The sequence below is a fragment of the Nicotiana tomentosiformis genome, chromosome 3 (assembly GCF_000390325.3).
Source record: "Nicotiana tomentosiformis chromosome 3, ASM39032v3, whole genome shotgun sequence".
NCBI classification, from domain to species: Eukaryota; Viridiplantae; Streptophyta; class Magnoliopsida; order Solanales; family Solanaceae; genus Nicotiana; species Nicotiana tomentosiformis.
The window spans coordinates 13,597,948-13,612,578 of NC_090814.1; the positions used below are offsets into that span (position 1 = coordinate 13,597,948).

The 14,631-nt window shown below is 40.8% G+C and overlaps 1 protein-coding gene across 1 annotated transcript; it reads right to left on the reverse strand.

The window, feature by feature from the left end:
* Positions 1–854: 854 nt before the first annotated feature.
* LOC138907385 (uncharacterized) lies at positions 855–1,352 on the reverse strand. The gene has a single exon (XM_070197983.1). It carries the CDS (start codon positions 1,350–1,352, stop codon positions 855–857), a length of 498 nt encoding a protein of 165 aa, XP_070054084.1.
* Between the last annotated feature and the right edge of the window lie 13,279 nt (positions 1,353–14,631).

Consider the following 14,631-nt stretch of genomic DNA (forward strand, 5'->3'; position numbering starts at 1 on the left):
GCGCTTCCCCTTGAATGTGATGCGTAAGTACGTCCATTGCCATATCAAATAAAAATGATCTAATAGTTGATCCTTGGTGCTACCCCCTTAGAACTGGGAAGTGTTCCGAGTCCCCTCTCACAGTCCTCATACGGGTCTTAGCTCCCTCATACATGTCTTTAATTATCCTAGTATAATCAACAGGGACACTGCTAGCCTCCAATATCTCCAAGGGACTTCCATCAGGACATTATCATATGCTTTTTCTAAGTCATTAAACACCATATGCAAATCATTCTTCCTCTCCCTATACTGTTTCATTAATCCCTTAACAAGGTGAATAGCTTCCGTAGACGATCGCCCCGGCATGAATCCAAACTGCTTCTCAAAAATAAACACACTCGTCCCTACTCTCACTTCCACCACCTTCTCCCACACTTTCATAGTGTGACTCAGCAGCTTAATACCCCTATAGTTGTTACAATTCTGAATATCTCCCTTGTTTCTGTACAATGAAATCATCGTACTTCACCTCCACTCCTCGGACATCTTATTCGTCCTAAAAATGATAATAAATAACTTGGTGAGCCATTTCAAGCCTTCTCAACCCGCATTCTTCCAAAATTCTACCGGGATATCATCTGGCCCGATCACTCTTTCCATGCTCACCTTATGCATAGCCACTTCAACCTTAAAGCGCCTACAATACCCAAAATTTTAACGACTCTCAAAATGCTCCAATTCACCTAACATAATATTCATGTCTCCCTCTTCATTTGAGTTTGTGGAAGTAGGTATGTCATTGTCGTCTAATATATGCCTCCTCCACCAATACCTTACCTTATTCGTCTTTTATGCACTTTACTTGGTCCAAATCAATGTGTCTTCCTGTCTCTCACTTTGGCTAACTTGTACAACTTCTTATCCCCGCCTTTAATCTCAAGTTCATCATATAAAAGTCCAAAAGTTGTTGTTTTGGCCACCATAACTGCAAACTTTTCCTCCTTCCTAGCCTTCTTATACCACTCCTTATTCTTGCTCTTCTCCACCTTGTATGTGCTCTTTACTAGCTTCAAATATGACGCCTTCTTGACCTTCACTTTTTCTTGGACCTCTTCATTCCACCGCATATCCCTTTTATGGCCATCCAAATACCCCTTCGTAGTCCCTAACACTTCTCTAGCATCTTCCCTAATGCAAAACACTGTCGTAGTCCACATACTACTAGCATCCCCACTACTACTCCAGACCCCCTTAGCCAACAACTTCTCCCTCAGTTCCTTGGTTTTGTCCTTAGTCAAGGCTCCCCACTTGGTCTTAGGTTGATCACACTTAGCTCTCTTCCTCCTTTTCCTCTTAATCTCCAGGTCCATAACGCAATAAATAAATAAATAAATAATCTAACTTGCAATGAAAATGAGAAATTCTTGATAATAGCTAGACAAGAAATCAATCCAAACTCATTTGTTGTTTATCTTGTTTTCTCTTTTAAGACGAAAAACTACAAATTTTAGAAATGCCCTCTATCATATGATTTTAGGACGTAACACCTAGATTTAATTATTTTTACATTGGTCGTTAATCTACCACAACTCTCCTTATCTATCCAAACTTAGAGTTCAGAACTAAAGTATTATTTTTTTGGACTCAAAGCACAAAAATAGGTGGAAAAAATAACCGGTGACCATTTTATATATAGCGCATGAATTACATGCGCTATACCTTAATGGCACGTTTCTCCGTTAAGGTATAACGCATGAAATACATGCGCTATACTTATTAATTGACTGACCCACAATAATTAGTGGGTATAGCGCATAAAATAATTACCATTTTATATATAGCGCATGAATTACATGCGCTATACCTTAATGGCACGTTTCTCCGTTAAGGTATAACGCATGAAATACATGCGCTATACTTATTAATTGACTGACCCACAATAATTAGTGGGTATAGCGCATAAAATAATTACGTTATATATATATATATATATATATATATATATATATATATATATATATATATATGCAGTTATTTTATGCTCGAACAGATTATTTGCTTATTTAAGGAGCTTCATTCTTTCTTCACAAATCCATTCCGAAAAATTCAATCTTCTACATCTTTTTTATTTTCCTTACTCATTCTAAAATATTTGTTTATTTAACTTTTTCAGCATTTTGTCATAATGTCTGAAGAGCGAAAAGTTAGGGTTGCATTATATTTGGGGGGGGGGGGGATGAGGTTGTCGTGGAGAATAACTCAGTACACTATAGTTATTCTCCACAGTGTATTGTTAAGTTGCCACTTACATTAGAGTACGATAGATTGGTATCGTTGATATGTAAAAGAATGTGTGTGAGCAAACGTTCGATTAATATTAATGTAACGGAAAATATCCATACTCTCTTACTCCGCAAGGCGTTGCTTATTATGCTGAGTTTAACATCGAAGATGATGAAACTCTGAAAGATTTCTTGAGGACTCCGGATAAACACCGAGAACTTATTGTGATAAAAATGCTGGAAATGTACGCCAAGTCTGAATATGTCCGCAATATTGAGGTTCCGCAAAATAGGGATAACCCTCAGTCATCTGGTGATGTTTTTGGAGAAGTTTTATCTGAATAGGTTCCGTTTGAAAGAGTTTCGCCAGATATAAACTTATCTCCACGGGCGAATGAAGAGCGAGGACATAATTTCTCCCCACGTTTACATAATTCACACGCCGAGTGGTAAATTTCAATTATCCTTTTCTTAGTATGATTTTTATGCATCATATTCGTACTAACACTCATATATTCTAAAGGGGGTACCGACCAGATATGAATTTTACAAGTTATGAACTAACCAATAGTTGGAATATGCCCAATTTTGGTGGTTTGGATCATGATGGTCCATCCGGGAGTCATCAACAACTCGATAATGTGCATCATGGGCTATCAACAGATTATGAATTGTAAGTTAAGAGATAAAGTTAATATATAATGTTGGAATGACTTTGAGAAACTCATTATTTTATTGGTTGTGCAGTGAAAACGAGCAACATGAAGGTCTTATCCTTACTCAGTTGCCCGAAAATGATATATTTAATCAAGATCTAGCATATCCACAGAGTCAAGAAGATGATAGTGATTATGACAATAATGTTGATGAGTCTGGAGATGATACACCCTTCCTTGATGAGGGCGACGATGATGAGCAACCTGATTTGACGAGAGAGCATGATGCCACCAATGAGCATGCTCCATATTTTAGGGGTGGGCATAATACCGGCCGAACCGAAAAAATCGACCGAACCATAAATTTCGATTGTTCAGTTTCGGTTTAATCGGTTATTCGGTCGGTATGCAGTTTACAAATTATTAAATTTTGGTGTTCGGTACGGTTTACGATTTTGGTGCCTCGGTTGTTCGGTTAACCAAAAAACCGAACAATTATATATGGAACACAATATTTACTAGTATGGGCTGGATCATATAGACTATGGAGGACTTTTGAAAGCCCAATTTGGAGTTTTGATCCAGTGGCCCTTATTATCAATTATCATTAACAAATAAAATAAAAAGTAAATAAGTAAATAATAATTGACTATTTGACTTTAGTTAGTCTTTGCTCTTTAATATTATCGAAGATCAACAGTCCAACACCCTTAATTTCATCAGATTTTTTATTTTAGGGTTCACTTCACTTCACTCTTCTGAGTTCCGACTGGCGACTACTGCTGCTCATCCGAGTGACTGAGTCTGACTGCCGCCGCTTTTATTCTCTTCCGAGTTCCAACTGTCGCTGATCCGCCGGCCTTCATTGTTACTCCGCCGCTCTTATTCTCTACCGTTGATCAAATATTTCTGCCAGTGCACAGATGGAAACAGTAGTAACATATTGTATGTGTTTTGTTTTTTGCTTTTTGGCCTTTTGCTTTCTTTGTAGTAAGATGTTTTTTGGCTTTTTGCTTACTACTTACTAGTGTTGTCTGGAAATTGCAATTCTACCGAAGGAGTGAAGGTGCACGTCCTTAATGTTTTAGTTCACTGAAGGTGCACGTCCTTAAGAAAATAGTGCAGTCGGTCCTTAATGTTTTTTCTTCAGTGAAGCTTCAAATTTCAGAAGCAACTACATTAGATATTTTTTTGTTAAGCTAGTTTCAATCCAAAATGAACTTGTAAAAAGGTTTGTTGGGTCATAAAATACAAGATTAGCAGCAGTGGGCAGTTACTTGAGCCAATTTTTTTACAAAGGTGAATATAAAGAAGATTGCCCGTGACATATGGTAATTAATCTATGCTTAATATTGATAAACTAGAACAATAACCGACCGAACAAAAACCGAAAATCAACCGAATCATAGTTTCAAACACCGAACCAACCGAAGTTATATTTGTTCGGTTGTCGGTGCACCAAATCAATAACCAAACACCGAACAAACCGAATCGAACTTCTTGCAAACCGCACCGCACCGACTGACGCCTACCCCTATCATATATGCAAACTCCACCTCCCGTTAGACCAGAGTGTACGAGTCCCATGTGCCATTTTATTCAAAGAAAATTCCCTACCTGGATCAGTTGCCAAGTATTCCGGATGTGGATGCCATCACAAGGATCTTGATGGCATTCAAATAGCAATGTGAGATGAATCTAGACCAACGGTGCTGTCAAAGAATATGCTTTTTGCTGATAAAGCGCGCCTTAGCAGGGCAGTGCGAATTTATAGCATAAAAGAGTATCGTGAGCTGGAGGTTCATGAGTCATCTCCGCAAGTATATAAGGTTATTTGTCGTAGATGGTTTCAAAGTTGTAGATGGATATTGCATGCGAGAAAGTTAAAAATTAATATGTGGATTGTGGGGAAATACATTGGCACCCACACTTGTGATATGGACACATTCAATGAGAATCATTTTGACTTGAATGTTGACTTGATTTCTCTTGCCTTGATTCCACACATTGAATCATCCATAATGTACATGATTAAAGAGTGTATAACATATGTCCACCGGATATATGGCTGCACCATTACCAAAAAAAGGCATTTCTCGGACGTAAATGTGCGTTTGAGATTGTTTATGCGCTATACCCACCAATTATTTGGGTCAGTCAATTAACAGGTATAGCGCATGTATTTCATGCGCTATACCTTAATGGACAAACATGTTGTTAAGGTATAGCGCATAGCGCATGCAATTCATGTGCTATACATAAAATGGTGGACCAAATCCCTGATACATTTTTTGTGAGATGAAATAAAATTACACACTCAACCTTTTAAAAGTGTATTTAATACACATCTTCTTTGACGATTGACCAAGGCCTAGCATGTGTAAAACACCAAGATAGAAGTGCGTCTGCCAAATGTTTTGTCTAAATACTTATTTAATGCCACTTGTCAGGAAATCCCTCGTCTTCCCCACCCTCCCTCCGTCTTTCTATCTTTTCCCGCCGGCCAACCTCCACCTCCATCCCTTCTCTTCTTTTTCTTCCTTTTTTTTTCCAAACCTTTATTTGTTCAAAACTCTGTACCTTCATCATCTTCCTCATCAACACCACTGATGTTTGGCATATTTCGATATGTGTTGATGTTACTTTACCCATGTTTTAACCACTTCTTGATGTTATTTAATCTTTAAAACTCCCAACATGGTGTAATTATTGGTTTGATGACTAATTAAGTTATGTGTGACGATTTAAGGTGTTCGGAGTGCAAAATATGAAGAAAAGGTGGTTTAGCCAGAGGAAGAAGGGTTGGATGCGTCGCATCCAACCTAGGAAAACATCATCCTGCGTGCAACCTTAGCAGTGAAGTTGGGCCATAGCGTTCGCCATCGCGTGCGAAACTGGGAAGTAGAAGAGAAGGCTGGATGCGTCGCGTCTACCCTCACATGCAAAGTTAAGAAATGGAGGACGAGGTGGATGCGTCGCATCCGCCTTAGCATCAACCCCTGAAGCCGATTTGGACTAGAGTTAGGAGAACTCTAGATTACAACTTTTGGACGCAATATATAAGCTTTAAAACGCCTCTTGTAGAGGAGAGACGGGGGAAGAGAAGAAAAAAAGGCTATAACCAAGTTCAAAGACCACGGAATTCGTCTGGAGTTTTATCCTTTCTTTCTTTTATTGATTTTTATGCAATCTTATGAAATTTGGGATGATTGCCTGAATATGAGTGGCTAAGAACCCTATTATTCTAGGGTCATGGGTATACATGAATGTTGATGTTTGACGTTTAATTTGACGACGTTGGGTTTATCATATTGGGTTGTTTATTTAATTCTGTTTCTAATTATTTTGCTGAGTAATTAACAGTGAAATACTATCTACGAATCTAGAGTTGAACTCGAAAGTGGGAACCCTAGATTGCATATAGAAGTAAATAGAGTAAGTTTTCAAAACCCGGGCATCGGGGAAAGGATTCGCGATTAGGATAGACATATACCTAATTGCCTTACTCGGTTAAAATACAGGAATTGTAAATGAGTTCTTGTTAAACTTAATTCCATAGACATATAGGTATTAAGTTAACTTGAGCATGCGAGTAAGAACTCGACAGATTCTTACGAGTGAAATTAACCCTGTGAATCAACAATTCAGATAAATCAATTAGCTATTTTAAAATACGAATGCAACATGAATGTTAGATGACCCGTGACCCTGGAATATTATATCCTATTGATTGTTGAACAAAACTATTTAAGTGTTGTGTTGAATTCTTAGCGATTCATTATTTGATCGTCCGTAGGTAGTAAGTTAGAAAATTATATATTTTGTTAGAAATATCTTGAATCAATAAGCTATTCGAGTTTGAATTAGTCAAAGTTAATCATAAGTCTTCGTGGGAACGATACTTTATTCACTACTTTATTACTTGACGACCACGTATACTTGCGTGAGTGTATTTGGCCGTAACAAGTTTTTGGCGCCGTTGCCGGGGACTTAGAAATTAGCTACGTGACTAAGTTAAGCTTTTATTAGATATTTGTTTTCAAGTTTTAATTTTCAGTTTGCCTGGTTTGTGTCAACGCAGGGTCTTCTCTCGAATGCAGAGGAGTAGAAGTGCAAACAACCTCATTCCTCTTGATCCAGAAATCGAACGAACACTACATAGAGTGAGAAGGGAACACGAAGCTAGAACGAGAATAGAAAGAGAGTTGGACATCGCAGTCCAACCACAGCCAATAGATATGGCAGGCAATGAAGAGCGTCCGGTAATTGAAGCCGCAAGGCCCAATCTTGCGAATATGACTCAGGCTATTGTGAAGCCTGATATCACTGGGCATTTTGAACTCAAACAGTACATGGTACAGCTGATTCAGTCCACAGGACAATATGTGGGTCTATCTCATGAGGACCCGCAGAGGCATATTCAGAACTTCTTGGAAATCACGGACACTTACAATTATCCGAACGTCTCCAAGGACTATGTCAGGCTGACACTATTCCCTTTTTCACTGTTGGGGGAAGCTAAAGAATGGTTGCAAAAGGAGCCCGCGAACTCTATCCACACTTGGGATGATCTAGCAAGGAAATTCCTGATCAAGTTTTTCCCAACTAAGAAGACAAAGTCGCTGAGGAGCCAAATTCTTGGGTTCCAACAACGGGATGGCGAGACACTTCGTCAAGCTTGGGAAAGATACAAGAAGCTACTCAGAGACTGCCCGCATCATTGTCAAACTGATGAGGTATTGGGTCACACTTTTGTTGATGGGTTAGATGAAGCATCAAAGATGAATCTTGACTCAGCTTGTGGGGGTAGTTGCATGGCAAGACCGTATAGTGAAATACAACTCTTGCTAAATAATTTCACTGCTAATGACCATAATTGGCAAGGAGAGGGGGATTCACGAAGGGGAATTAAACAGAAGGCCGCCGGTTTGATTGAGCTTGATGACTTTTCCGCCATGAGAGCCGATATAGCAAAATTGGCAAATCAGATGAATAGAATGACAACACAACAAATGCAACATGTACAACAGATGTCTATTTGTTGCGAACTATGCGGAGACAGTCATATGATTGACATGTGCCCCACGAATCCTGAATCTATATACTATGTGGGGCAACAAAACAGAGGTCCTATGAATCAACATGCGCAATATGGGAACACTTACAACCCAAACTGGAGGAATCATCCTAACTTCTCATGGGGCGGAAGTCAACAGAATCAGTATAGGCCTCAAGGGAATTTTACTCAACCTCAGAAGCCACCCCAACAAATGGAAGAAAGTACGAATGACTTGCTGAAAAAGTTGTTGCTAGACAATCAACAGCTCAGGACCGATTTCAGAAATCTTGAGAGGCAAATGGGGCAGTTAGCAGCAAACCAAAATACTAGACCTACAGGCTCACTTCCCAGTGATACAGAGAAGAACCCTCAAGTTAATGCAGTTACACTTAGAAACAGGAGGGAACTAGAGGAAGTGCCAAGGAAGATAAAAGAAAAACCTATACCTGGGGGGAGTTGACACCTAAGGCAACACAAGAGTCAAAGGAAGATGATGCAAGTTCAGAGCGAATGGAGGTTACAAGGCCACCACCACCTTTCCCCCAAAGATTGCAGAAAAGGAATGACGATCGCATGTTCAACAAATTTCTCTCCATGTTGAGTCAGGTTCAATTAAATATTCCATTAGTGGATGTACTTCATGAAATTCCAAAGTACGCTAAGTACATAAAAGACATAGTGGCTCATAAGAGGAAATTGACTGAGTTCGAGACGGTTGCACTTACTGAGGAGTGCACATCAAGGGTCCAAAACAAGCTTCCCCAAAAGCTTAAGGATCCTGGCAGCTTCACCATTCCAGTACAAATCGGTAATATTGACGTGGGACGTGCTCTGTGTGATTTGGGTGCAAGCATAAATCTGATGCCTTTATCCTTGTTTAAGCAATTAGGTCTGGGAGCTCCGAGACCAACCACCGTGATGTTGCAATTAGCTGATAGGTCCATAGCCTACCCCGAAGGAGTGATTGAAGATGTGCTGCTGCAAATTGGAAAATTCATCTTCCCAGCTGACTTCATTATTCTAGACTTCGAGGCTGATGAACAAGTTCCAATCATATTGGGACGACCTCTCTTGGCTACTGGCGATGCAATAATTAAAGTGAGAGAAGGGAAAATGATTATGAGAGTGGACAACGAGGAAGCAGTCTTCAATGTCTACAAAGCAATCCAACTTCCCCGCCACTATGAGGAGCTCTCTATGATATCTGTGGTGGAGGTGGATGAGAAACTTCTTGACACGAGTGTATATCTAGACGACTGTTTAGAAAAAGCAATCATGATGTTTGATAGCTTGGAGATGGATGATGAGGTTGAGGAGATGATGCATATCCTAGATACATCATGTGGTTACATGCAAGGAATAATCCCGTTTGAGCCCCTGAATAGGCCAAGTGGCCCCCCACCAAAGCCGTCAATTGAAAAAGCTCCAAATTTGGAACTTAAACCCCTACCCCCTCACCTTCAATATGCTTATTTGGGAAGTTCTGACACTTTACCTGTTATTATTTCTGCTCACTTGTCTAAATTACAGGAAGAAAAGCTATTAAGGGTGCTACGTGAGCACAAGCGAGCAATTGGGTGGACAATGTCTGACATTAAAGGCATTAGTCCATCTTTCTGCATGCACAAAATCCTCATGGAGGACGGACACAAGCCAAGTGTAGAACACCAACGCCGACTAAATCCAATCATGAAAGAAGTGGTAAGAAAAGAAGTGATTAAGTGGCTTGATGCAGGTATTGTATTTCCAATATCTGATAGTAAATGGGTAAGCCCCGTTCAATGTGTGCCGAAGAAAGGGGGGATAACCGTAGTAGTTAATGAAAATAATGACGTAATTCCTACAAGAACTGTCACTGGATGGAGAATTTGCATAGATTACAGAAAACTGAACAATGCCACCCGGAAAGACCACTTTCCCCTTCCTTTTATTGACCAAATGCTTGATAGATTAGCTGGCCAGGAATACTACTGTTTCCTGGACGGTTATTCGGGGTATAATCAGATTGCTATAGCCCCAGAAGACCAAGAGAAAACTACATTTACATGTCCTTATGGCACGTATGCGTTCAAGAGAATGCCCTTCGGTCTTTGTAATGCACCTGCGACTTTTCAAAGGTGTATGATGGCTATTTTCACTGACATGGTTGAAAGATTTGTAGAAGTATTCATGGACGATTTTTCTGTGTTTGGATGTTCTTTTGATAGTTGTTTGATGAACCTTGATAAAGTGCTAGCTAGGTGTGAAGAGACGAACTTGGTGCTAAACTGGGAAAAGTGCCATTTCATGGTACGTGAAGGTATAGTTTTGGGGCACAAGGTTTCAAAAGATGGTCTACAGGTGGATAAAGCAAAGGTGGAGACGATTGAAAAATTGCCCCCGCCGACATCCATCAAAGGCATTCGCAGTTTCTTGGGTCATGCAGGTTTTTATCGTCGTTTCATTAAAGATTTTTCGAAAATTTCTTCCCCTTTGCTGAAGGAGGGTCAATTAAAGAAACATTTCCGGATGAGCAAATATTAGCAGTCACCTCAGGTGAAGCCCCATGGTATGCAGATTATGTGAATTTTATCGCAAGTGGGGTGACGCCACTAGAATGGACAGCTGACAATAGAAGAAGATTCCTACATGATGTAAGGTTCTACGTGTGGGATGAGCCATTCCTATATAGGCAGTGTGCAGATCAGTTGGTGAGAAGGTGTGTTCCTGAGGAAGAGATGAAGGCTATACTACATGACTGCCATGCGTCACCATATGGAGGTCATCACGGCGGGGATAGAACCGCCCAAAAAGTGCTACAATCAGGTTTTTATTGGCCAAAATTGTTTAAGGATGCACATGCCTTCGTTAAAAATTGTGATAGATGCCAAAGAACTGGAACTATCACGAGGAAGCACGAGATGCCCTTGCAAAATATTCTGGCGGTAGAACTTTTTGATGTTTGGGGGATTGATTTTATGGGACCATTCCCATATTCTAACGGGCACAGATACATCTTGGTGGCGGTCGACTATGTTTCTAAGTGGGTAGAGGCCATTGCTCTTCCTACTAACGACGCAAAGGTTGTGGTAGGCTTTGTAAAGAAGCACATCTTCACACGTTTTGGGACTCCAAGAGTGTTGATAAGCGACGGGGGAACTCACTTTTGTAACAAACTGCTGAATAATATTCTTGCAAAATACGGAGTCAAGCACAAAGTTTCCACTGCCTATCATCCCCAAACGAGTGGTCAAGTAGAAGTTTCCAACAGAGAGGTCAAGCAGATTTTGGAAAAGACAGTAAGTATGAATAGAAAGGACTGGGCCGGGAAGCTGGATGACGCATTATGGGCATATCGCACTGCGTACAAGACCCCAATAGGCACTTCTCCGTACAGGTTGGTTTATGGGAAGGCCTGCCATCTGCCCGTCGAGCTTGAACACAAAGCATATTGGGCGATTAAAAAGCTAAATATGGAGATGGACTTGGCCGGTGAGAAGAGATTGCTACAACTCAACGAGCTTGATGAGTTTCGATTGCATGCGTATGAAAATGCCAAATTGTATAAAGAGAAGACCAAAAGATGGCATGATAAGCATATCCAACATCGTGAGTTTGAACCAGGTCAAGAAATTCTACTGTTTAATTCAAGGCTAAAGCTTTTTCCAGGAAAGCTTAAATCTCGATGGTCGGGTCCGTTTGAAGTGGTTAGTGTGAAACCTCATGGTGCGATAGAATTGTGTGATAAGGGGTCCAATACGACATTCTTGGTAAATGGCCAAAGAGTAAAACACTATTGGGGTGGTGACATTGCACGTCACAAGACCACAATGGATTTAGTGGAGGCATGAAGAACATGTTGCGTCGTGCCGCGACGTTAAATCAGGCGCTTCTTGGGAGGCCACCCAAGTTAGTTAGTTTATTTTTATTTTTATTTTTATTTTTTTTTGTAGGACATAGATCTTAAAAATAAAAAAAAATAAAAAAAAAAGTTTCCCAGATATGAGAAAACGAGGCGGATGCGTCGCATCCCCCTCAGCAAAAAATTTTTGACGGGCCAATTGCTCAAGGCAGTGAAGTCTGCCTATCGCGTCCGTGTCGCGTCCGAAATTTTTTTGAAGGAAGACAAGGGGATGCGTCGCGTCAAAGCTCGCACGCACAGGTAAGTACTATATATTTTAACACATCTTAAGATAACGAATTCGTTAAAAACTCTTCTTGCGACGCATCCACTCGTCTCTTTTTGCGACGCCTACGAACGCAGAACAGATTTCTTTAATCGAAATTGTAACGCATACAAACGCGACAGGTACGCATCATCCTCTTCGTTCTTCCGTTGGCTTCTCTCCTAATTCTTCTCTCTTCCCTCCCTCAATGGTAGCAACAAGTAGGTTTTGCAATTTCAAAATTTTTTAGGGCTGTCGTTCTTGGTCGTTGTAATGGTTGCGAGATGATAAACTATAATTCCCTTCATCTCGTCAAACTTTGGGAGGGTAGTTGCATTGCTCAACTGATAGAATGAACTAGGCACACTTGTTGCATACCACATGTTCGACGAATTGTCCCTGAGGAAAATTTAGGCGTCGGTGAAGTCTGAGTAACCGAGCAACATTGGTGTATGCTTGAGAATAAGTGTGGGGTCAAGTGAGGGGCTATGTGAAATTGAATTTTTGAAGAGAGTTATCACATACTTGCTGAAAGTCATGAGCTACAATTCCATGAAGTAGTGAATGGCATGACTTTACGAATAATTTGAAGTCTGCAAGCTGTTGCAATTGCTTTCAAGCTGAACTTCGCTGTTTCATCTGCTAATTGTTGAATTCTTTGCATTGCAGGTACTTAGATTCGTAAAATGACAGCAGTGAGTAAACCATCCAAGCAACAAGACAAAGATGGTAACAAGCAACCGCCCAAAAAGCCTACCGGAAGGGCAGCGGGCGGTCCAAATCCACAGAAAAAAAGGAAGCGGACGGAGAAGGAAATGGAACTGCTGCCTAGGCAGTTAAGTGATGATTCAGAGCAAGAGGAGGAGGAAACATTAGTCAGGAGGACAGTGAAGAAGGGTATTACACCAAGCAAAGGAATAGAGATAAGAGAGCCTGTGACATACCAAAGAAAAGCTTCGAAAATGAGTGATCCGACTGATAAAGGGAAGGAGAAGATTACTACAGAATCTGAATCCGATTCCGATTCGGACAATGACCACCTACATGTCAACATGAGTGATGAAGACGAGGGTGAACCCATAGACCGAGTTGATTGGGAGAAATACTTTGTTAATGAGAAGGCATTCCGAGCCTATAAGAAGATACTGGTTTCAAAGAAGTATATTCCGGAAAAGCCGATAAACATCGGACCACTTAAGACAAAGTACTCAGAGTTTCTAAAGTCAATTCGAGAGGTGCAAAAATGGGGACCCATCTTGAAAGGTCACGGCAAAGCCAACCTCACCATTGTTAGAGAGCTCTACGCCAATTGGCGTCACGCCAGGGGAAACATTGTGCGAGTAAGAGGGGTAGATATTAATGTGTCAGCTGAAGCTCTGAATAACTTCTTAAGGGTGCCACACACACTTACAGATAGGTTTGACTCCATATGCAAAACACCAGATTATGCACACATTAAGTCTGTCCTATGCCCTACCAGGAAGGATGCAGAATGGAAGCATGGGAGTATGGAGTACCACTCTATAGCCAAGGAATTCATGAGTGCGTTAGCACGTGTGGCTCTAAATTTCATATGTAACCGCCTGATGCCATGCCAACATAAAACTGATGTCCCTCGTTACCGCGCACTCGTATTATATGCTTTATTAGAGGGGATACCACTCAACTTCGGAGCCATCATGCATGATCAAATGCAGCGAACCAGGATGAATTACAAGTGGAGGCTGTTCTTTGCTAATACCCTAACGGCTTTTTTAACAGAGATGGGAGTACTATGGGACAAGGAGAATGACGACATTGAGGCTAAAGCTCCAGGACCATATGATGTCACTCATGTTCTAGAGCCGAACAAGGGAAGGTCTTCTAAGCTCACCATTCAACAATTATTTGAGCAAATGCAAGCAGATATGCAAGAGAACAGGGCTGAGCTGATAGCGACTCGTGTCGAGTTGAGTGCCACCAGGGATGAGTTGAGACAGACTCGTGCGGATCTAAGCCGAGTTCAGACCGAGCAGGCCACGATGATGAAGGAGATATCATTACTCCTCAGAGCTCTGGTTCAATGTGCAGGTACAGACATCTCCCAGCTGATTGCATCATCCACTGCCGGACCATCCACTCCTGTTCCTCCCATAGTCACTGAGGCTCCACTCAACATGCCTACTGAAGTCGCTGTAACACCTGATACAGAATCAGCACCAGTTGTTGATGATAGGAATGCTATGGATGCAGATGCTCCTCCACAGACTGCGGATGAGCCCTCCACCTTGACTTGAGGGAGTTCTTCTCACCCTACTTTACCTTGTTTATGTGCGTTGGGGACAACGCACAGTCCTAAGTGTGGGGTGGGGGTGATTCATGTTTTGATGTATGGATGAATGTACTAAAATATTCACTGGATTAATGGCATAAAATAGCAGTAAATTCATCTATATGGAGTAACTATCAGTTTATCATTATCAAAAAAAAAAAATAAAAAAAAATATATATATATATATATATAGTAT

What these genes read in the sequence shown, in the direction of transcription:
- LOC138907385 (XM_070197983.1), bottom strand. Translation starts at nt 1,352, where the DNA reads ATGGACCTGGAGATTAAGAGGAAAAGGAGGAAGAGAGCTAAGTGTGAT.